Genomic DNA, 24,165 nt, shown 5'->3' with positions numbered 1-24,165 from the left:
AAATAATAGATGAGAGTTACTTTTAAGGGTGATTTGCCTTGATTATGTAAAATGTTTGAATATGGGAAAATAAGAAAATGCAGAAATAAAAACCCACTACCCCATACATAAACCCATAACCCCAGAAAAACCCATTTTGATGTATATCTTTCTAGCATTACTAATAGTTTTGCATCACTGTGATTAGGATACATGTTATTGGCAATTTTTCAATATGTATATATGTAGATTTCTTTGTACATTTCTTAAGGGTGTAATCCAAGAGTAAAATTACTTGATCAAAAATTAGAGATATGTTTAAAGTCCTTGATAGGTGATATTCTGCATTTTAAGTACAATACTATCAAATTTTATAAGATGTTAGATAAGTTGTGAGGCTGTTACTGAACTGAGAAGATTATAGCATAACAGTATCTGATTTCAAATAAGGATAATATCTGGAACCACTTCAAATTAATTTATTAAATCAGCATACCCACTGCTTGTACACTTAACATTTATTAAGTTATTTAATGCTAAAAAACATGAACTAGGGGTTGGGATTGTGGCTTAGTGGTAGAGCGCTTGCCTAGCATGTGTGAGGCATTGGGTTCGATTCTCAGCACCATATATAAATAAATAAAATAAATGTCCATTGACAACTAAAAAATATTTTTTTAAAAAAACATGAACTAGGTACATTTATAATCTATACCATATACAGTTTTGCATGATGGATACTTTATTTTTCCCAAAAGAAACAACTCTTTTTCATACCCACAAAAGAATGATATGGGCCAATGCTAACCCATTATTACCCCAATTTTACAGAGGAGAAACCTGAAGCACAAAACAGTTAAGTAACTTGCCCAAAATTTCCCAAAGGAGTTAGGATCCCGGTCTAAGCACATGGCTCAACTACACTGCCTCGGAAGGGAAATCCTATAGTAAGGTGTCAAATGAGTTTGCTTTTCTCTAGGAACCCTGGCAACTTTGAATCCGAAAGTATTTGTTGAGAATCACCCAGAAGAATTTCTGGATGCAGAGAACTTTGACTAGAAAGGTCATATTTTCATAGAGCTTGTGTGAAGACTGATGTTCCCTATGAGGCCCTCTGGTGGAGGAGGCTTTGGCCTTATTTTTGCCTGCCAGCTCAAGGGTTTTCTACTCTCATGGCCCCTCCACTGGAGGAACTGATGACTGTACAAAGGATTATTACCTACCCTGCCTCTATTGCCTATTATTAAGCCTTGGTCACTTGTAGTGGAGTCTTTAGACTTGTTTTCTTCTGTTTTTTTCTACAGTATTTTTAAATTGCCACAAAATAATTCTACATATTTATCGGGTACAGGGTGATAATTCAATACATGTACATGATACGTACATGATGAGTAATGAGCATATCAGGGTATTTAGCATTTCATTATCCTAAATCATTTGTCCTTTCTTTGTGCTGGGAAGCTTTTAACTCTTCTTTTTTAGTTCTTTATAAAACACATAATAATTTGTTGTGCCATAGGACTTAGAACTTATTTCTTTTTTATAGTTGTGTTTTGTTGCCCATTGTCCAACTACTCTCTATTCCCTGCTCCCCTTCTTTTTCCTAGACTCTAGTGACCACTATTTTACTTATGAAATCAACTGCTCCATACCTAAAGCCACCGGAGGTGACCAAAACCTATGAGGCATTTGTTTCAGAAGTGTCACTCTACCCAGCTTTCCTTTCTATTGGTCCTGAGAAGTTAAGGCCTTCATCGTCTCTTTTCAGATGATGGTAACATCTCCCTTCCTAGCTTAACTCTTTGACTTACAATTTCCCTTCCTCTAATCCATCTGGCATTTTATTAACAAATTTGTCCACTTCTTCTTTTATTTGTAACACTACTTTGTCAGTGTATGAAATTCTGCCTTGCTGTTAAACTCCCAATGCATTAAGATCCAATTGTACTTCTCAACTCAGCATTTGCACTCTTTCCCAGTATTAATGTCTTATTCCTTTCTGCTCTATAAATATCCAACATTTATTCCTAGCCCTAAATATTTCCTTTTGTGACTTTATCATTCAAAATAATTTCTTTCTCCCTTATATCTACACAAACTCTACTGAACCTTTTCCAAAATGTATTTTGTACGATGTTCTTTACAAGGGTTGTACTAATCTTAATTCTTAAAATATTCACAATTTGAAGCTAGATTGATTTAAGATCATCTTATAAGTTTGTATACACACTTCAATTGGCATCCAAGAATTTTATTTTATTTTATACACAATGTGTTTTGAATTGAGACTGTTCCATTTGGTAGATACCTAGACCATTTGGTTTCTTGAGGTTACAGTAATATTATAACTGAAATAATCACAATAGTACTATATAATTCATTCTACTCAGAAATCAAATAAAATATTAATGGAGAACTGGTCCTAATTAGCTATAATTTCATGAAACAAGCCCATAAGTTTTATAAAAGGAAGAGAGGAAATGAACTAACAATATTAAAGAATAAAATAACAGATTGAATTACAGCGCTACAGATGTCCCTACAAAGAGCTTGATAAAAACAAAAGTCATAAGAGTGTATATAATCTCTGACCCAGTATTTCCTCTTAGAGCATTATAGCAAAGAAAAAACAGGAAAAAGGTAAGTAATTCTGCAATTCTGTGATATAATTAAAACTAACAAGTATGGCACTGTGTTAACACATGAAAATGCTTATATACTTTATATATAATATTTAGCAAATATCTATCATAATTTGGATTATGATATTTTCAGAATATATTTTAATTACAACAGATAATCTGAAAAAGTAACACTAAATATTCATTACATTGACAAGTATAATATCTGTTGTTCATATTGGCAGAACTTCTTAGAATATATTATGTGTTTTTATATATGTGTGCTTTCCTATGTGTACTTGAAAATAATTTTATTATTGTACAACAGTGGCTATACTGACCTTCCCATCTGGGAGTTCCATGTAGCCTTCAATATCAGTAGTAGTTGTTTTGCCAAATCGACCTAGTGATCCCTGCAACTTGAGCCCAGTGAATGTATAAGCCATTTCCCAGAACCTGCACACAAACAAGAAAGAGATCAAATCTAGTTTGAGTAAGTTTTACTCATTTTTATTTTATATGATCCAAATACTTACACATTTCATAATCACATACATTATTTCATTTATTCATCTGGTCAATATGTAGGAAGTATCTACTATCTGTCAGGCAAAGCTCTATGCAATATGAATTTAGCAATAAGAAAAACAGAGAAAAAAACTGTCATCATGAAGTTTATATTTTGTATTATTGTGCTGTTTGATTCAGCAGCCACCAGCCACAACTAACCATTTGAATTTAAAGTAATTAGCATCAAATAAAATTAAGAATTCATGTTTCAGTCATTTCAGTCAATTTTAAGTGCTCAATAGCTGCACATGGCTGGTGTCTCCTGCATGAGACAACAAAGAACATTCTGGCCTGGAAGAAAGTTCTAGTGGACTGTACTGTGCTAGGGTATATAAAAATTTACCCCCAACGTTTTAACTTACTAGCTGTGTGCCTCTGAGTGATTTTATTGAAGATAGCATGCTTTTATTTTCTCATGTATAAAATGAGAATATTAGTAACATCTACCTTATAAAATTATTGAAAAACTCTTAGTGCAATCAGTACAGGTTAATTAATACTAATATTTTCTTATTAATAATTTAAACACAATCAGAATGCTAAAGATTAGCAAAAATAATCTGGCTAACCAACTAGATATAAAACAGAAAATGGGAAGCATCAATAAGCCAGTAATACAAAGCCAAAAGTCCAGATTACCAACATCTCCAAAGGTATTGTAGATCCCCAATCATATAATTCCATGTATTCTCTTTCTTTCATATCACTTCACATATGAAGTTAATTATTCAATGTTTGTCTTTCCCGAAAGATTCAATGCACACAAAATATATACTTTAATAAATGAGAAGAAAAATTTAGCCTATAACTAGCAGAGAGTTTCTTTAGAATTTCCTCCAAGATTACATTTAAAAATATGTTTGGTTTTTCTGTTACATTTAAAAATATGTTTGGTTTTTCTGTATTTCTAACTGGTTAATAATACAAGACCAAATATAAATTGGGACAAGAGGAATTTGAGATAGATAAAAATGTCTTTCTCTTAAAGAGACACTGGGGCGGGTCGCAGTGGCACACTGCAATCCCAGGGTCTCAGGAAGCTGAGAAAGGAGGAATATGAATTCAAAGCCAGCTTCAGCAACCCAGCAAGACCCTGTCTCTAAATAAAATACCCATGTGTGCGCGCGCACACACACACACACACACACACACACACACTCACACACAAAAAGGACTGGGGATATGGCTCAGTGGTTAAGCACCTCTGGGTTAAATTCCTGGTTACCCACCTCCCAAAAAAGAGACACTGAGAATCAGATTATGGGCAACTCTGGGGTAATGATAGAAGGGTGTTAAATAAATGCATGGGACAGGATGGGAAAAAAAAATAGAGAAGGATAAAATCATTCCATCCTGGAAACAGACAAGGGCATGACACAATGAAATGAGCATGGAATTGGAGCCAGCAACCTGAGATCAAGATAAGGTTCTGGGCTGGGGTTGTGGCTCAGTGGTAGAGCACTTGACTAGCACATGTAAGGCACTGGGTTCAATCCTCAGCACCATATAAAAATAAATAAATAAATAAATAAAGGCATTGTGTCTATCTACAAATAAAAAAAATACTGAAAAAAAAAATAGGTTCTGCTACATTCAGTACTGAGGGTCCCCCCGTCAGGAATAATAGAAATTGTCCTACAGGTGAAAACTGAGTTGCTCCAAATAAGAAATTTAATAGTGTTGTGAGAACTCAATGTGAAGTTAAAAACATCATACCAAATTTAGTTATTAAAACTCTATTCAGGGCTGGGGGTGTGGCTCAGTGGTAGAGTACTTGCCTCACATATGTGAGGTACTAGGTTCAAATCTCAGCACCGCATGTAAATATATGGATGAAATAAATGTTCATCAATAACTTAAAAAAATGCTATTCAAATTCTTTTAGGAGGTGACCCTATGAGAAGACAATAGGCTAACGTTAAAGCCTTCCTTTCATCTCTGCTCTCCTCAGAAGTAAAATTCCACAATCTAATTAGAAAAAGTACACCACTAGTTAATTTTAAAAAAACACATTTGGAAATTATCCTAATTTTCTTAACAATATGAAAAATGTCTCCAGGCCTTAGATCTCCTTAGAAAATACCTTTGCAATATGTATCAGCATTTCTATTCATCCCCCGACCTACTTGATGTGGCCTGATCCTGCTGTAGTAAGCTGCTCATCATCTTCAGGATTGAAAGTAACCTTAAAAACGTCCAGAGAAAAAGCTTTTTTCCTCAGTATGGGTTGTTCTTCTTTCCAATCCCAAATGGTCAGTGTGTAATCAGGGGAGCTACCAACAGAGGCCAACAAGGTACCATTGTAGTTAAAGTCCACATAGGCATATGCCTTTTCAGTTCCATCTGGAAAGATGAATAGGAATCTAGTAAATAAGGGCAATAATATTTCATTATCAAAAAGTGTATTAAAGAGAGAAAAAGAGATCTTGTGATGTATATTAATGTAAGAATGCCAAGAATTCCCTTGAAGGAGCAATTCCAAAATCATCTATCACCCTGGGTTTTAGAATAGATTACATAATACAAAGGGAAGAGTGGAGAAGACATATTCATATTTTGTATGAGAAAAATTTTTGTGAGCATGTTCATCTTCTGGAGGAAGGGAAACACAAAAGTATATATTACATAATAGAGAAAAATCGGACGTCACCATCCCTGTTTTCGACTGACCGCAGCTCATTCAGCCATAGAACAGGTAATTTCAGGCTGCAATTCGCCTGCGGCTTGCAGACAGATTGCTAGGGTTCAGTGCCTGGGTGCTTCTTAGAACCTGATCTTATCAGAGCGAACACCAAGCCCGGGGCGGCCGAGTTCCGGCTCCCGGAACCGTCCCGGAACCGCCCTGGCCCAGGGCTGCGGAGCCTGCGGAGGCTGCTTCTTGGACCCTGCTCCTATCAGAGCATACACCAAGCACTAAGCGGCCGAATTCCGGCTCCCGGAACTGAGCCCGCGGGGACTGCTTCTTGGAGCCTACTCTTATAGGAGCTTACACCGAGCACGGAGCGGCCGAGTTCCGGCTCCCGGAACTTCCCTGGCCCGGGGCTAGGAGCCCGCGGAAACTGCTTCTCGGTCCGGGTCCTGCTGACGGCGGTCAGGACTCACCCGTTGCTTTGGTTGCCCGGCAAGGGGAACGAAATGCTGCCATTCGCATAGGATACCAACATGGCAGAGATCTGATGTCATCAGAAAGCGGCGGAGGAGAGAACTTCATCAATACCAGCGGCGACATAAACAGTTGGTCTCCTGGTAGGGGGGGTGAGGCACAGACACCCGAGTCTCCTCAATTTGTCGTCGAGCCAGAGGGGAGGAGCCGGGCCGCCGCCAGCGCCCGGAGCAGGCCCAGCGGCTCGCCAGCGTGGTGACCGCGTGACCCCAATTGGAGAGGGGGCGGAGCGGAGCCACCACCCGCACCCGCAAGGTGGGCAGACCCGCGACCCAGTGGTACATGGGCGTGGTAGGAGGGGCAGGGCAGAGCCGCCCTTCGCGCTTGCAAGGTAAACAGACCTGTGACAGCCTGGCGGGTCAGGCCCAGTGGCCTGCCAGTGTGGTACACACATCACCCCAACTGGAGTAGGGGCAGAGCAGATCCTTCTCCCACGCCCGGATCAGGCCCTGCCGGTGTGGTGGCCACGTGACCCCAATTGGAGTGGGGGCGGAGCGGAACCGCCACCCGTGCCCGCAGGGTGAGCAGACCTGTGACCAACCTGCAGATCAGGCCCAGGGGTCTGCAGGCGTGGTAGGAGGGGCAGGGCAGATCCGCCGCCCGCGCCTCCAAGGTAGGCAGACCTGCAACAGACCGGCGGATCAGGCCCAGGAGCCTGCCGGCGTGGTACACACACCACCCTAATTGGAGTAGGGGCAGAGCAGAATCGCCGCCCGTGCCAGGAACACGCCCAGCGACCTGCAGGCGGGGTAGTCACGACACCCCAATTGGAGTAGAGGCAGAGCAGAGCCGCCACCCATGCCCGAAAGGTGGGCAGATCTGCGACCGACCAGCGGGACAGGCCCAGTGGCCTGCTGGTACGACAGACACGTCACCCCATTTGGAGTAGGGGCAGAGTAGAGCCGCCGCCCGCGCCTGCAGGGTAGGCAAACCTGCAACCGACCGGCAGATCAGGCCCGGTGGCCTGCCGGCGTGGTACACTCGTCACCCCAATTGGAGTAGGGGCAAAACAGAGCCACCGCCAGCGCCCAGAACAGGCCCAGTGACCTGCGGGTGTGGTAGCCACGACACCCCAATTGGAATAAGTAGAGAGCAGAGCCGCCACCCGCGCCTGCAGGAAAGATACGCAAGCAGTATGAAAAGACAAGGAAAGAAAGGACCACAAGCAATGCAGGTCAACGCAACCTTAGAAGAGGTAACAGCTTTAGCAGATGGAATGTCAGATAAAGAATTCAGGATATACATGCTTCAGATGATCTGGAGTCTCAAGGAAGACATTAGACAGCAAAATCAGACAATGAAAGATCACTTCGACAATGAATTACATAAACAAATCCAGGAAGCAAAGGATCAACTATACAGGGAGATAGAGGTTATAAAAAACAAACAAACAGAAATCCTAGAAATGCAGGAAGCAATAAACCAACTTAAAAACTCAATGGAGAATACTACCAGCAGAGTAGAACACTTAGAAGATAGAACATCAGACAATGAAGACAAAGTATTTCAACTGGAAAAGAACATAGACAGCTCAGCAAGACTGTTAAGAAACCATGAGCAGAACATCCAAGAAATATGGGATAACATTAAGAGACCAAACTTAAGAGTCATTGGGATACAGGAAGGTACAGAGCTCCAAACCAAAGGAATGAGCAGTCTATTCAATGAAATAATACGAGAAAACTTCCCAGACTTGAAGAATGAGACAGAATCCCAAATCCTAGAAGCCTACAGGATGCCGAATGTGCAAAATCATAAGAGATCCACACCAAGACACATTATAATGAAGATGCCCAACATACAGAATAAGGAGAGAATTTTAAAAGCTACAAGAGAAAGGAAGCAGATTACATTTAGGGGTAAGCCAATCAGGATAACAGCTGATCTTTCAACACAGACTCTGAAAGCTAGAAGATCCTGGAATAACATATTTCAAACACTGAAAGAAAATGGGTTCCAACCAAGAATTGTGTATCCAGCGAAATTAAGCTTCAGGATGGAAGATGAAATTAAAACCTTCCACGATAAACAAAAGTTTAAAGAATTCGCAGCTAGAAAACCATCTCTTCAAAACATCCTTGCCAAAGCATTACAGGAAGAGGAAATGGAAAATAACAATGAAAACCAACAGTGGAAGGTAGGACAGTAAAGGGGGGGAAAATAATCAAAGAGGAAAACAAACCATGTTTAGTAACAGAAATAAACAAATATGGCTGGAAGAACAACCCATATCTCAATAATAACCCTAAATGTTAATGGCTTAAACTCACCAATTAAGAGACACAGGCTAGTAGAATGGATCACAAAACAAGACCCAACAATATGCTGCCTACAGGAGACGCATTTGATAGGAAAAGACATACATAGGCTGAAGGTGAAAGGTTGGGAAAAATCATATCACTCATATGGACTTCGGAAACAAGCAGGAGTGTCCATACTCATATCAAATAAAATAGATTTCAAGCCAAAGTTAATCAAAAGGGATAAAGAGGGACACTACATACTGCTTAAGGGAACCATACACCAACAAGACATAACAATCATAAATATTTATGCCCCAAACAATGGTGCAGCTATGTTCCTCAAACAAACTCTTCTCAAGTTCAAGAGTCTAATAGACCACCATACCATAATCATGGGAGACTTCAACACACCTCTCTCGCCACTGGACAGATCTTCCAAACAAAAGTTGAATAAGGAAACTATAGAACTCAATAACACTATTAATAACCTAGACCTAATTGACATATATAGAGTATACCACCCAACATCAAGCAGTTACACTTTTTTCTCAGCAGCACATGGATCCTTCTCAAAAATAGATCATATATTATGTCACAGGGCAACTCTTAGAAATTATAAAGGAGTAGAGATAATACCATGCATCTTATCTGATCATAATGGAATGAAACTGAAAATCAACGATAAAAGAAGGAAGGAAAAAGCATACATCACTTGGAGAATGAACAATAAGTTACTGAATGATCAATGGGTTATAGAAGACATCAAGGAGGAAATTAAAAAATTCTTAGAGATAAATGAAAACACAGACACAACATATCGGAATCTATGGGACACATTGAAAGCAGTTCTAAGAGGAAAATTCATTGCTTGGAGTTCATTCCTTAAAAAAAGAAAAAACCAACAAATAAATGATCTCATACTTCATCTCAAAATCCTTGAAAAAGAAGAGCAAAGGAACAGCAAAAGAAGTAGAAGGCAAGAAATAATTAAAATCAGAGCTGAAATTAATGAAATCGAAACAAAAGAAACAATTGAAAAAATTGACAAAACTAAAAGTTGGTTCTTTGAAAAAATAAACAAAATCGACAGACCCTTAGCGATGCTAGCGAAGAGAAGAAGAGAGAGAACTCAAATTACTAGCATACGGGATGAAAAAGGCAATATCACAACAGACACTTCAGAAATACAGAAGATAATCAAAAACTATTTTGAATCCTTATACTCCAATAAATTAGAAGTTAGTGAAGGCATAGATAAATTTCTTAAGTCATATGATCTGCCCAGATTGAGTCAGGAGGATATAGAAAGCCTAAACAGACCAATATCAATTGAGGAAATAGAAGAAACCATCAAAAGACTACCAACTAAGAAAAGCCCAGGACCGGATGGGTATACAGCAGAATTTTACAAAACCTTTAAAGAAGAACTAATACCAATACTTTTCAAGCTACTTCAGGAAATAGAAAAGGAGGGAGAACTTCCAAATTCATTCTATGAGGCCAACATCACCCTGATACCTAAACCAGACAAAGACACTTCAAAGAAAGAAAACTACAGACCAATATCTCTAATGAACCTACATGCAAAAATCCTCAATAAAATTCTGGCGAATCGGATACAAAAACATATCAAAAAAATTGTACACCATGATCAAGTAGGATTCATCCCTGGGATGCAAGGCTGGTTCAATATACGGAAATCAATAAATGTTATTCACCACATCAATAGACTTAAAAATAAGAACCATATGATCATCTCGATAGATGCGGAAAAAGCATTCGACAAAGTACAGCATCCCTTTATGTTCAAAACTCTAGAAAAACTAGGGATAACAGGAACATACCTCAATATTGTAAAAGCTATCTATGCTAAGCCTCAGGCTAGCATCATTCTGAATGGAGAAAAACTGAAGGCATTCCCTCTAAAATCTGGAACAAGACAGGGATGCCCTCTCTCTCCACTTCTGTTCAACATAGTTCTCGAAACACTGGCCAGAGCAATTAGACAGACGAAAGAAATTAAAGGCATCAAAATAGGAAAAGAAGAACTTAAATTATCACTATTTGCAGATGATATGATTCTATACCTAGCAGACCCAAAAGGCTCTACAAAGAAACTATTAGAGCTAATAAATGAATTCAGCAAAGTGGCAGGATATAAAATCAACACGCATAAATCAAAGGCATTCCTGTATATCAGCGACAAATCCTCTGAAATGGAAATGAGGACAACCACTCCATTCAAAATATCTTCAAAAAAAATAAAATACTTGGGAATCAACCTAACAAAAGAGGTGAAAGACTTATACAATGAAAACTACAGAACCCTAAAGAGAGAAATAGAAGAAGATCTTAGAAGATGGAAAAATATACCCTGTTCATGGATAGGCAGAACTAACATCATCAAAATGGCAATATTACCAAAAGTTCTCTATAGGTTTAATGCAATGCCAATCAAAATCCCAACGGCATTTCTTGTAGAAATAGAGAAAGCAATCATGAAATTCATATGGAAAAATAAAAGACCCAGAATAGCAAAAACAATGCTAAGCAGGAAGTGTGAATCAGGCGGTATAGCGATACCAGACTTCAAACTATACTACAGAGCAATAGTAACAAAAACAGCATGGTACTGGTACCAAAACAGGCGGGTGGACCAATGGTACAGAATAGAGGACACAGAAACCAATCCACAAAACTACAACTACCTTATATTTGATAAAGGGGCTAAAAGCATGCAATGGAGGAAGGATAGCATCTTCAACAAATGGTGCTGGGAAAACTGGAAATCCATATGCAACAAAATGAAACTGAATCCCTTTCTCTCGCCATGCACAAAAGTGAATTCAAAATGGATCAAGGAGCTTGATATCAAATCAGAGACGCGCCGTCTGATAGAAGAAAAAGTTGGCTACGATCTACAGTCGGTGGGGTCGGGCTCCAAATTCCTCAAAGGACACCCATAGCACAAAAGTTAATAACTAGAATCAACAAATGGGACTTACTCAAACTAAAAAGTTTTTTCTCAGCAAAAGAAACAATAAGAGAGGTAAATAGGGAGCCTACACCCTGGGAACAAATCTTTACTCCTCACACTTCAGATAGAGCCCTAATATCAGAGTATACAAAGAACTCAAAAAATTAGACAATAAGAGAACAAACAACCCAATCAACAAATGGGCCAAGAACCTGAACAGACACTTCTCAGAGGAGGACATACAGTCAATCAACAAGTACATGAAAAAATGCTCACCATCTCTAGCAGTCAGAGAAATGCAAATCAAAACCACCCTAAGATACCATCTCACTCCAGTAAGATTGGCAGCCATTAGGAAGTCAAACAACAACAAGTGCTGGCGAGGATGTGGGGAAAAGGGTACACTTGTACATTGCTGGTGGGACTGCAGATTGGTGCAGCCAATTTGGAAAGCAGTATGGAGATTTCTTGGAAAGCTGGGAATGGAGCCACCATTTGACCCAGCTATTCCCCTTCTTGGTCTATTCCCTAAAGACCTAAAAAGAGCATGCTACAGGGACACTGCTACATTGATGTTCATAGCAGCACAGTTCACAATAGCAAGACTGTGGAACCAACCTAGATGCCCTTCAATAGACGAATGGATAAAAAAAATGTGGCATTTATACACAATGGAGTATTACTCTGCATTAAAAAATGACAAAATCATAGAATTTACAGGGAAATGGATGGCATTAGAGCAGATTATGCTAAGTGAAGCTGGCCAATCCCTAAAAAACAAATGCCAAATGTCTTCTTTGATATAAGGAGAGTAACTAAGATCAGAGTAGGGATGAAGAGCAGGAGAAGAAGATTAACATTTAACAGGGATGAGAGGTGGGAGGGAAAGGGAGAGAGAAGGGAAATTGCATGGTAATGGAAGGAGACCCTCAGGGTTATACAGTGGAGGGGGTAGAGAGAGAGGAGGGGAGGGGAGGGGAGAGGTGGGGAGGGGGGAGGGTGGAGGATGGGAAAGGCAGCGGAGCACAACAGACACTAGTATGGCAATATGTAAATCAATGGATGTGTAACTGATGTGATTCTGCAATCTGTGTATGGGGTGAAGGTGGGAGTTCATAACCCACTTGAATCAAAGTGTGGAATATGATATGTCAAGAAATTTGTAATGTTTTGAACAACCCACAATAAAAAATTAAAAATAAAAAAAAATTAAAAAAAAATAGAGAAAAATCAATCTATGATTTAAAATTTGTCAAACAACTCCAAAAACAAAAATTGGCTGCTGAAATGAATTATATGAAAAAGAGAAGTATGGGCTGGGGATGTGGCTCAAGCGGTAGCGTGCTTGCCTGTCATGCGTGCGGCCCAGGTTCGACCCTCAGCACCGCATACAAACAAAAAACGTTCCTCAGCACCACATACAAACAAAAACGTTGTGTCCGCTGAAAGCTAAAAAAAAAAAATGAATGTTAAAATTCTCTCTCTCTCTCTCTCTCTAAAAAAATATATTTAAAAAAAAAAAGAAAAAGAGAAGTATAAAATAATTTGATGGTTAATTTTCTACTGGAGTAGAACCTAATTAACAAGTTATAAGTATGGCCACACAGAAAATTCAATCCTCTAGTTATTCATCAATATTCTAGTTATTCAATTAAATAATAATCTAGATGTTACTGTAAAGGGATCTTGCACATGTGGCTAATAACCATGATTAGTTGATTCTAAGTAATGATTGTCCTTGATAATCTCATTGGGCCCCTGGCCAACAAGTTGAAAAGCCCTGGAAGTAAAACTGAGAATTCCCAGAAGAAGAAATTCTACCTGACTGCTACCATCAATTCCTTCCCCAGAGTTTTCAGCCAGCAGGCTTGATCTACAAATTTCATACTTACTACCCTCCACAATTGTGTAAGCCAATTCCATTAAATACATCTCTTTTCCATTTCCTACTAATTTGATTTCTCTGGAACACCCTGATTAATTCAATAATCTCATATATGCAGAATGTTGTTAACCTTGAACATGGAATATTTTAAAGATTTTACTGGACTTACCTTGAAGGATTCTGTAGGGCCTCAGAGAAGGATATTCATAGATGATAATCTTTGGAAAACTCCCTTTTTCAGCTACTGTGAAGTAAGTTTTATGTGGATGAACCTATGAAAAAGAGAATCTTACTAAAATATTAAAAGGAAAATTTTCATATACATAATCCTATTAATATAGTACTCAGTGACCATTTTTTTATAACTTACTAATTAGGATCTACTCCCATAGAAAACTAAAACTGGGCATCTGATAATCACCAGAGGGATAGAATTTGAATTGAAAATCAGAAGAAAGTAAAGATGAAACTTTAAGTTTTACTTTCATTAAGACAGTCATTTTTAACTTTATAATTTTTAACTGTCATTAAAGAAACTAGAACAATGGTTCTCAATCCTTAATGTGCATCAAAATCATTTGAAAAGCTTATTAAAACACAGGCTGGAAGCCCTTACACCAGTGTTTCTGATTCAATGGGTCAGCGCTGAAACTTGAGAATTTATATTCACATTTCTAACAAGTTAAAATGTGATGTCTATGCTGCTGATCTGGGGACTATGCCTTAAGAACCACTAAATTGGATAAATTGTTTTCCTTGCAAATTTTCTATACAAAATTTAGATACATGCCAATCTAAATTTTGTATAGAAAATTTCATGGAATGTATATGTCTGGGTCTATTTTCTGATACTATGGCAAAATACCTGAGGCTGAATAACGAATGGAAATTTGTTCTGAAGAGTAAAAAAATCCAAGATTAAGGAACTACATCTAGTCTTTCATGTAGCATCATCCCATGGTAAAAGGTCAGAGGGCAAGAGAAGGTAAGAGCAATAAAGCAAGAGCAGGCCAGATTCACTTCTATAATAACCCTCTATCCAGTGGAGGAGGTAGAGAGAGAGGAGGGGAGGGGAGGGGAGAGGTGGGGAGGGGGGAGGGTGGAGGATGGGAAAGGCAGCGGAGCACAACAGACACTAGTATGGCAATTTGTAAATCAATGGATGTGTAACTGATGTGATTCTGCAATCTGTGTATGGGGTGAAGGTGGGAGTTCATAACCCACTTGAATCAAAGTGTGGAATATGATATGTCAAGAAATTTGTAATGTTTTGAACAACCCACAATAAAAAATTAAAAAAAAAAAAATAACCCTCTATCTTAAAAAAAAAAAAAAAAAGAACCCAGAATTCTGTGTTGTAACAAATTCTCCAGGCCAAAAAACAAAAAATTAAAATTAAAAAATAAAATAACCCTCTATCTTTATAGCTAACCCACTTCCTCAAAAACACTATTAATCCATTCAAGCCCTACTCATTCCTTATTAGGCATACTTCTCAACACTGTTGCATTGGAAATTAAGTTTCTAATGAATGAACTTCAGAGGACACATTCAAAGGTTAGCAGTATGAAATTCATTGTTTCCATAGTAGATTATATCCCAATTTTTAAATATTTACCTTGGACAAACTTACCTCAAATGACTGTAAACGTAACAGAAGTGAGAAAGATACAATACTTATAAGCCAGACACAGGAAAACATAATAAACAGCCTGGATAAACTATTTGTTTCAATGTTTTAAATAATAAACACATATTAATTAGATAGAATTATATATTCATTTTGTTATTTTTGTTCATTGATCAGTCAAATGCAGGAAGAACAAAATAGTAAAAAATAGAAATAAAAGTAGGGTGTTATAAGAATAAGCTATTTAAAATATATTGTATCTATAAAATTCTATTTTTAATTACTGTTTTGCAACTCCTGATTACATATCTAAAGACAAGGAGCTTGGTTCTCAGACACAGATGGCAAGTCCTGTTACCCAAAACAATGTAGTAGCTCTTCTTCTTCCTTCCACTCTCAGGATAAGATCTATGATCAGTCAACTTCCTACTGGCAAGCTGCCTCTTATCCTATGACTGAAGTAAATCCTTCTCACTTTATCTTAAAATAGGCTCAGGTTGAGAGGAGGGACACTCAATGAGATAATGGTAACACCGAGTACAACCAGCACTTATTGAGTGCTTACTATACCAGACACAGGTCTAAGTTTAACATGCATTAATTCTATAAATTTCACATCAGTCACAGTATTATCATTCCCATCTTATTGATAAGCAAATTGAGCATCAGAAAGATTAAGTAATTGTCTGCAGTCATCCAGGCTGCAGTGTGGTAAATGTGAGAGGATTCAACCCCATGTTGTGAATCCAACTAAGTTACAGGAGAAACAATAGAACCTTTCCAGACCTATTTTTAGAAGCTTTTTTAAAAGGTCGAACCTAGACTTGAATCTAGATTGTCCTTTATTCTAGAAATAATTGATAATTTAACTCTCCTACTAATGTGTCATTCTTTGGGACTTGCTGCTCACTGACCCAACTAACCAATGAAGAAGGGAATGGGACTAAGAAATCAAAGATCCCAGGAGGTAGGGGTAGGGAGTAGCACTACACCTGTCTAGATACCCAGTGACAAGGAAATTGTGTGTAGGATATGTGACCACAGACACCTGGAGATTCAGATACCTGAGGAGATTCCTTCACCTGTTTAGATCTTGTCCAAAATAAGTAAAAATGTTTTTACCCCTTAGATTGGAAGCTGCTGTGGGTTTGAGTTTTGGGCATTTTGCTTTCAGCAGAGACCTGGAATTAGTAAATTAACATTCAACATATAAATTCACTCTGCCTTTTCTGGAAGATCATTTATAGGCACTAAACACATTTCTCACAGGTTTCTCATAGCCTTGCCAAAGTATCCTCAACTGAATAGTTCATACCAGGTGACATATAGTGGAGGAGAGGCCTCCATCGCTATCTAGCTCCTGTACACATGATGAAAACCTTGTGGACATAAAACTGCTCACATCCAGATGGATGAGAATTAAGATTAGCATCACTGCCCATACCACATCTCTGACTACTGTCCTCAAACCAAATTATTTAATAACAAAATTGAAAATATAAAGACTATTAATGACCATAAAATGATAAATAAAAACATAATAATTAGAAGTTTTTTAGTCCTCTGCAAATAGTGTGAGTCTCAGGCTCATGATACTTTATGGTTTTGATAGATCTCCCTCCACAAAACCTGTGACCTTCACATTGGGTTCATATTATTTGCACAGAACTATAGTCACACTATCATGTACTTTGTTAGATAATTTTTAAACCCTTTGAATTCATAGAGGCATAGATTTTTTTTCTTTAAATCTTTCACTGTATGTTATATGTAGAATTGGATACTTGGTACTATATAATAAATTCTTAGTGAATTTATTATTAACTAGTCTTAAAGTCCCTGAAGACAAAGACTTTTATCATTTTCATATGCCATATATAATAGATGATGATCAAGGAAAAAAAAAACATGAAATTCTTTCACTTTGAGCATCTCACGACATCCTGTTTCCATAGTCAATCTATCTCTATATCATATCTGTGGGTCTCACATTCTCTTCCTGTTCTTCATTCCCTGCTTTGGAACCCAGATCAAGAAGCTCAAACACCTCCTCACTCAATTCCACTTCAAATCTAAATATGGAAAAAACCTGCACAACTGTGTGAAAGTCACTTAACCTCTAAAGCCACAGTTTCTCCACAAAATGGAATAAGAATATAATGAAATTATTATTATCATATTGGTGGAGGCAGGGTCAGTGAATGTAGTAATTGTAATCAACTTGAAAGCACCTTAGGATAAAGATGGCCGTGCCTCTTGTGTGATCCCTGGGTACTATGCATAGTGTTGGCACCCAACAGCTTCTGTTAGTGGGTCCACAGAACAAGGAAATATGTTGTTTTCTTCTAAATATGTTGTTTTCTTACGAAAGGCATACCCCAATGACACCAATTCCTTGACCACTGCTACTTCTCAGGTAGATCTGTTCTTTGGTTTTAAAATTAAGAAGAATCAGTTGGTTCCCAGCGATGTACATCATGGTATTGCTGTCTAGAAGCTGTAGGTTGGCTCGCTTTCTGCAGTCATAACCAAAAGAATGTCTGAGAGAAAGTTGCTAAGGAAAAAAAGTGAAACAAATGACCATCCTAAGATAGAAGATTGATGAAATATTTTAAAAATCCATAGTCTTAAGTAAAGATTCAAGGCTAAAGTAATTGATTTTTTTTCCCTGAAACTCATAATTTTTTAATGTATTACTAACGCAATTCTATTTTTAAATTTATTTAAAATTCTAATACACTGATTTAGTTACTATTTTAATTTTCCTAAAGGAATACTGAAAGCACATTAATTTTTTTTGTAATAGTAGATGTTAAACCAAGCCAGGAATGGTGGCATCTGCCTATAATCCCAGTGATTTGGGAGTCTGAAGCAGGAGAATCATAAGTTCAAGGTCAGCCTGGAAAATTTAGCTTGACCTTGTCTCAAAATTAAAAAATAAAAAAAAGTAGAACTGTAGCTCAGTGATAAAGAGTCCCTAGGTTCAATCCCCAGTACCACACATATCCAAAAAGATGTTGAACTTCTGCTTAGGAATCACACACAGGGAAAACTGTCACCTAAACCATTTCATTTTCTCTTCTTTCACTAAAACTAACTCTCACCATATAACATGGGATACAGTCCATGTCTTCAAAATCTTTGTACTTGATGTCTGACAGATGTGTTGACTAATCATAGTAAAAAATAACATATAGGCCTTTTTCCATGAGACAAGATATTTAAAATTCTCACAGTTCTATAAAATTCTAATACAACATTTTAGAACACAAGTGCTGTAATAAACTAACATAAATGTAATTGAAATTTAATTCATTATTTAAAATAATGAAAATCACTAATAGTATATAGATATATAATTAATAAGTTAACTCCTTCTTTCCACCCTTGTTAGTATGTGCATTGGTGTGTGGGCAATTATATACATGTTTATATTATAGAGTACAATTATACTATACTTCAAAAAATGAATTTTAAAAAATCTGAGTTACATAAATACCTTGTAGGGTCATTGTTAATACACAAGTCAAATTAAAATAACCCAAGATATAAGTGTAATAAGTAAACTAAATGAGATGGATCCATGAAAAAATTAGAGTTAGCAAAAGAAATATTATACAACATATGCTAAGTAGATAGCTTCCTAATTTATAAGAATTCATTTCTGAATACCAAAGTTGAAAAATCAATGAAAGAATAGTTCTTGAGCTCTTGCTTAAAAACAAATTATGATTTTAGAGGATTACAGGATTTTTTGTTAGAAAAAAAAATCAGAGAAATTATGTGAAACCTTTAACAAGAGAAGAAAATATACATTGTAATAAAGAATAGTTTAATATAATTTGAATAGTGATGTATAAACAATTTATAACCAATTTTGTTACTTATCATCTAATAGATACATAGAAAGAGAGGATAAAACATTTCAGAACATTTGCTCTATTCAAGAATAAAGAATTCTATAAATTTATTGAAGGCATAAATGCCTAAAATTTTATCTTAAACAGAAATGTGAATGAATATGTGTGATTCAGAGATCTGAAGGATGCTATTCAGACCTCAAAACCTGGGACCTCATTAGCCATAGTACAAATAGACAGTTGGATCTACATTAAGATTTCCTGACCTTTATAGAACTTGATATAGGGCAGTAAGTTTTGCCTACTCTCTTTTTCCATTTCCCTGAACTACTGCTCTCACCTTTCCTACTTCCTTCTTTTTTTTTCCTTTCTTTTTCTCTTTCCAGGGGCCAATATAATACTGTAGAGGGCTAAACATGTCTATACATGAGATTAGAAGTGGATTACCATCTCTTCACTAACTTGAGTCAATATTAGCAATCAAAGATATTATCATTTATTTAAATCTTTAATTTCACAGGGGATGGTGGGAAGACTCCTTCTTTCATGTTGCTCCTCTGATCGAAGGACTTTTCAATTCCAGATTGGCACTACTATGAAACCAAAGAAACTAAATTACTATGTCAAAGGGACATCTACATTCTCATTTAATCGTAGTACTTCTATTCATAATGACCAAGTAATGGAAGCAAGAAGCTACCAACTGAGGGACAAATGAAGAAAATGAGAAACATAAGCACAATGGAATATTATTGAGCCATAAAAAGAATGAGATTCTGTCATTTGCAACAACTTGGATGAAACAGAAGATCATGATGTTAGGTGAAATAAACCAGGCACAGAAAGTCAAATACTGCATGATCTCACTCATACATAGAATCTAAAAATTCTCACAGAAAGAGTAGAATGGTGGTTACCAAACACTGGGGAAAGGAGAGAAAGAGAAATGTGGAAAGATTGACCAATGGGCACTAAGTTATAGTTATATAGGAGTGAGAAGTTTTGGTGTGCTATTGCATAGCAGGGTGACTATAGGTAATGATAATACACTGTATTTTAAAAGCTAGAAGGAAAGACTTTTAATACTTTCACCATAAAGAAATAATGCATGTTTGAGAAGATAGACATGCTTAACCTGATTTAAGCATTTCATGATGTATACATGTATCAAAACATTGCATGATACTCCATAAATCTGTATGATTTTGGTTTTTATGTATCAGTTAAAAATAAATTTTAAAAAATCCAGAATGCATGGGATTATAACTCCCCAAATTCTCTTCCTCTAAATTATATTAAGAGCAGAAACTGCTTCTCATCATCTCTATTTCCCAGAATGCCTAGTACAGTGTCTTGAGCCAATTAGCTATTTCATATTTGCCAAATTAATGAATGCATAACTAGAGTCTGATCTTTTCTTTTTAACCCAGAGGTAATTGGCAGTCCCTTATCAGAGTTTTAAAAATATTAAAATGTATTTTAATATTGCTGCACCTTCAAAACTCCCTCTTGCTTGTAATCCCAGCAGCTCAGGAGGCTGAAGCAGGAGGATCATGAATTCAAAGCCAACCTCATCAAAAGTGAGGTGCTGAGCAACTCAGTGAGACCCTGTCTATAAATAAAATCCAAAATAGGGCTGGGGATGTGGCTTAGTGTCAAGTGCCCCTGAGTTCAATCCCCAGTATCCCGCTCCAAAAAAAAAGTTGAGGTCCTTCTTACTAATATGTAGAATATGAACACATTCTCTAATTAAGACTCTTCTATCCTTGTTGTGAGTTCCCAGTACTGGGGCCCGGGAGAAGGCACATGTGAAAAACCACCTGGGAGGCTTTTTCAGCATACAAATGCCCAACTTCTCCACACAGAAATAGCACAGTAAGTCTACGAAGTCATCAGATCATTGTGTACTTCAGGAAAAGCTTCTGGAGAACTATGATATATCAGTCCTATTCCATTTTAAAATATCAGGCTAGAAGAAAGCAAACAGCCTGACTGTTGTCATAAACTTGTCCAAAGACAAAAAAGAAAAACCCTAAAGAAAGAAAATTACAGCTACAAGATGATTTGGAATGAGTGAATTTAGTCATGTCTGGAACTGAACCAGAGTTAGAAGCTGCATTAACATTGTATTCTATTTTTATGCAAAGGCACAACTGAATCAGGGAATATACCCCATTTCTGAAAGCACACCTTTAATAAGAAGGTGGTCAGGCCATGTGGCAATAACCACTACCTATCTGAAGTTGGAAGCATACTCAATTGCTAGCTGAGGACCACAGTTGAAATTATCTTTTAACCATCTGCCTCACAAACTAATATCATAAATGACAAACATTAAATCTTCCAGTCAGTTATCCCCACTTTCACAGACTCTTATTCTTCAGACCAATGAAAACTTGCTATTTTGTTCCCTATTTCCTCGGGATCATCTTCTCCAGTGACTCATCTGATACCTAATAAAGTATTAAAGCTTGAAGATGGCCACATCAGTGTTTTAAGAAGAGAGATCAAAGACTTAGCTTGAAAGGTTTCAGCAAAGGCAGGCCAGGCTGATAGAAGAGGGAAGTGAAAATAAGAGGCCCCCTGCTCTCCTTCAAATCACATCTCATGAACTCCAGCCTTTTTCACCTGTACAAAGAAAAACATCATTTCTCTTTATAGTTATCTGGCATCAAATAAAAGTTTAGTTCAAATTAAGATCAAATGCTCTAAGGGCCAAGATTCTTAGAATTATCTAAGACAGAAGTTAGTAAATTGGGGGTTGGGGATGTAGCTCAGGCGGTAGCACACTCGCCTGGCATGTGCAAGGCGCTGGGTTCGATCCTCAGCACCACATACAAATAAAATAAAGATGTTGTGTCCACCAGAAACTAAAAACTAAATATTAAAAATTCTCTTTCTCTCTTTCTCTTTAAAAAAAAAGAAGAAGAAGAAGTTAGTAAATTGTTTCTATAAAGGGGAAGATAGTATGCATTTTAGGTTGTAGGGGCCAGATGGTCTCTGTTACAACTACTTAACTCCTATACTATTATGACAGTTATAGATAAGATGTAAATGTATGAGTGTGACTATGCTGCAATAAAATTTTACTTACTAAATCAGGGTAGAGGCTAAATTTGCTCCACAGGCTATAAGTTTGTCAACCCCTGACTCAAAAAACTAAATCCCCAAATTATGCATATGTAGCTGGAGTGGATACACAAGTACAAGAAAATCCAGTGGTATGTTCGAATTTGGAGTCACAAAAGGCATTGAGGCAAGTTCATTGTAATCATAAAAGAAGCTCTCTGATATTTTCTTCTTAGGCTCTTCCTCTGCTTCTTCTGCAGGTTGGCCAGGGGGTTCCCGAGATGCTAAAACATTAAAATATTTTAACTAAGAAAGGTGTCTGGTGAATCCTAAAATTACATTTCCTAAACACAGGAGGAACATACATATACTGGCAGTATACTGGCAGTAAGTCCCACACTGGCCTGAACACAAGATACTACCTACTACTGAGCAATGGAGGAAGAGTGAACATGCTTGTGGGAATTAGGGGTGGATGTTGAGCTCTGGTCATAGTTTCAACAGATTCAAAGAATGATTTCCCATCAATTCCAAGGGAAAGTTGGTGAACTCTGATCTAGAGTAGAACACTCCTTAGATCACTTCAATTCCCAGAAGACCAAGTATGAGAGCTCTATATGTGAGCCTCAGAAATGGAATATTCAACTCCAAGCTCTTAAAACTACCTTACCTGACCATATACAATACTTTTCCTTTTATTATCTGCACACATATCCCTACCTGCAAATTTTTCTTTCTCTGGATTTATAACTGTGCAATGTGACTCAGAAATTTATCCTTAAAACAATAGCAATTACCAATAGAAAACTAAAAATATTTACCTGGGCCACTTTCTGTATCATCATATGGAAATGAACTTGAACTTCCTTCCAAGTCGTCCAAATCTGAATCTTCCTCAAAATATGATTCTTCCCCTTCAGTCAATGTGTCATCTGTGGTTTCTGCGAAACCATCTTTTGCTGGAGGTATTAAAAATAATGTTTTGATAATTTCTAAATTTTGAATTAAATACTTTCTTATTTCAAAAGTAGCTAAAACTTCCAATTTGCTCATGCTCTAAGTATAAGAAGTTTTCATATTCAAAAATTCCTAGAAGAATCGTTTCATTTGATCAGTCTTTTAACTTTAAAAAAATATGAAGCTCTTTTCTGTAAGTTCATTTCCATTTTCACTTTATTTCCAGTATATTTTCTATCACTGTATATTTACCAAAAAAGTAAATGATAGAGAAAAAAGAGATTAATATGCTGTTACCATAATTTCAATTCAATTGGATTTTACCAACATTTATGAAGGATCTGTTAAGACAAAGACAATGCTATTCAAGAATAACCTATCTGAGTTTGATTATTTATCTTTGAAATTATATACCAAGACTAAGAATATTGGCTTCAGGACAAGCTAATAGGGAAAGAGAATTGGAATGGGAGTAGAAATGGTCCCAGAGATAAACCAACATTCAGATCAAGTCCAACCATGGGCATGGTTAAAATATACAATGTAAAAGATACTTTCACAATGTGAAAGGTAGGACTAGGGGTACTTTCAGAATAAGAAATGGTAAGTGCACCAGAATTTTCTAGTAGATCTATCTAAGATGAGGCTAAGAGACTAAGGACAAGGCCTGAAACTAATATGAATGAGACAGAAAAGCTGGGTCAAGCTAATTAGCTAGATAATAGGACACCATCTGGAGGAATGTACATTTGGATGGAAAGAAAGTAGTCCTGGGTACCTGAATAGGCTAAGCACCCCATGGCTTCCCCAAAAGTGGGCCCTGGGAAACTACTCTCCAAAGATTACCTGACCTCTTTTGGGGGGACTATAGCAACCAAATACTATTTCCTCATTTTAAGATTAGGGTGTTAAAAGAAGTATAACACTCTTTTTTTTTTTTTCCTGTGGTGGTGGTGGTATTGGGGACTGAGCCCAGGAGTATCTGAACTACCTCCCCAGCCCATTTTATTTTATTTTATCTTATGTTACTTTATTTTAAAACATAGTCTCAGCCAGGCTGACCACAAAGTTGTTATCCTCCTGCCTCAGCCACCCAAGTAGCTGTGATTACAAACATGCACCACCATGCCTGGCAAAACCAATACTCTCAATCACCGGTCACCCCAACTAAAGGAGTTCCAACTGCCAGTAGGTGACTTAAAGCTGCCATT

At 37.2% G+C, this 24,165-nt stretch overlaps 1 protein-coding gene across 2 annotated transcripts in view; it reads right to left on the bottom strand.

Annotated features, from left to right (window-relative positions):
• Cfap44 (cilia and flagella associated protein 44) overlaps positions 1–24,165 on the bottom strand; it is a 115,603-nt gene that overhangs the window by 81,398 nt on the left and 10,040 nt on the right. For both annotated transcript variants that reach the window (XM_058572873.1, XM_046425256.2), the window contains exons 3-8: positions 22,819–22,956; positions 22,128–22,281; positions 17,446–17,608; positions 13,608–13,710; positions 5,297–5,513; positions 2,942–3,056 (exon numbers count right to left, since the gene is read on the bottom strand). In XM_058572873.1, the coding sequence (XP_058428856.1) occupies positions 2,942–3,056; positions 5,297–5,513; positions 13,608–13,710; positions 17,446–17,608; positions 22,128–22,281; positions 22,819–22,956 (890 nt within the window). The remainder of the gene's footprint in view (positions 1–2,941; positions 3,057–5,296; positions 5,514–13,607; positions 13,711–17,445; positions 17,609–22,127; positions 22,282–22,818; positions 22,957–24,165) is intronic.

This window comes from Marmota monax, unplaced genomic scaffold, assembly GCF_021218885.2.
Source record: "Marmota monax isolate L192 unplaced genomic scaffold, Marmota_monax_Labrador192_F-V1.1 WCK01_AAM20220418_F8-fsc00119, whole genome shotgun sequence".
Taxonomy (NCBI): Eukaryota; Metazoa; Chordata; class Mammalia; order Rodentia; family Sciuridae; genus Marmota; species Marmota monax.
Note: the sequence above shows the minus strand (reverse complement) of the source record. Positions and strands in the feature narration are given on the sequence as shown.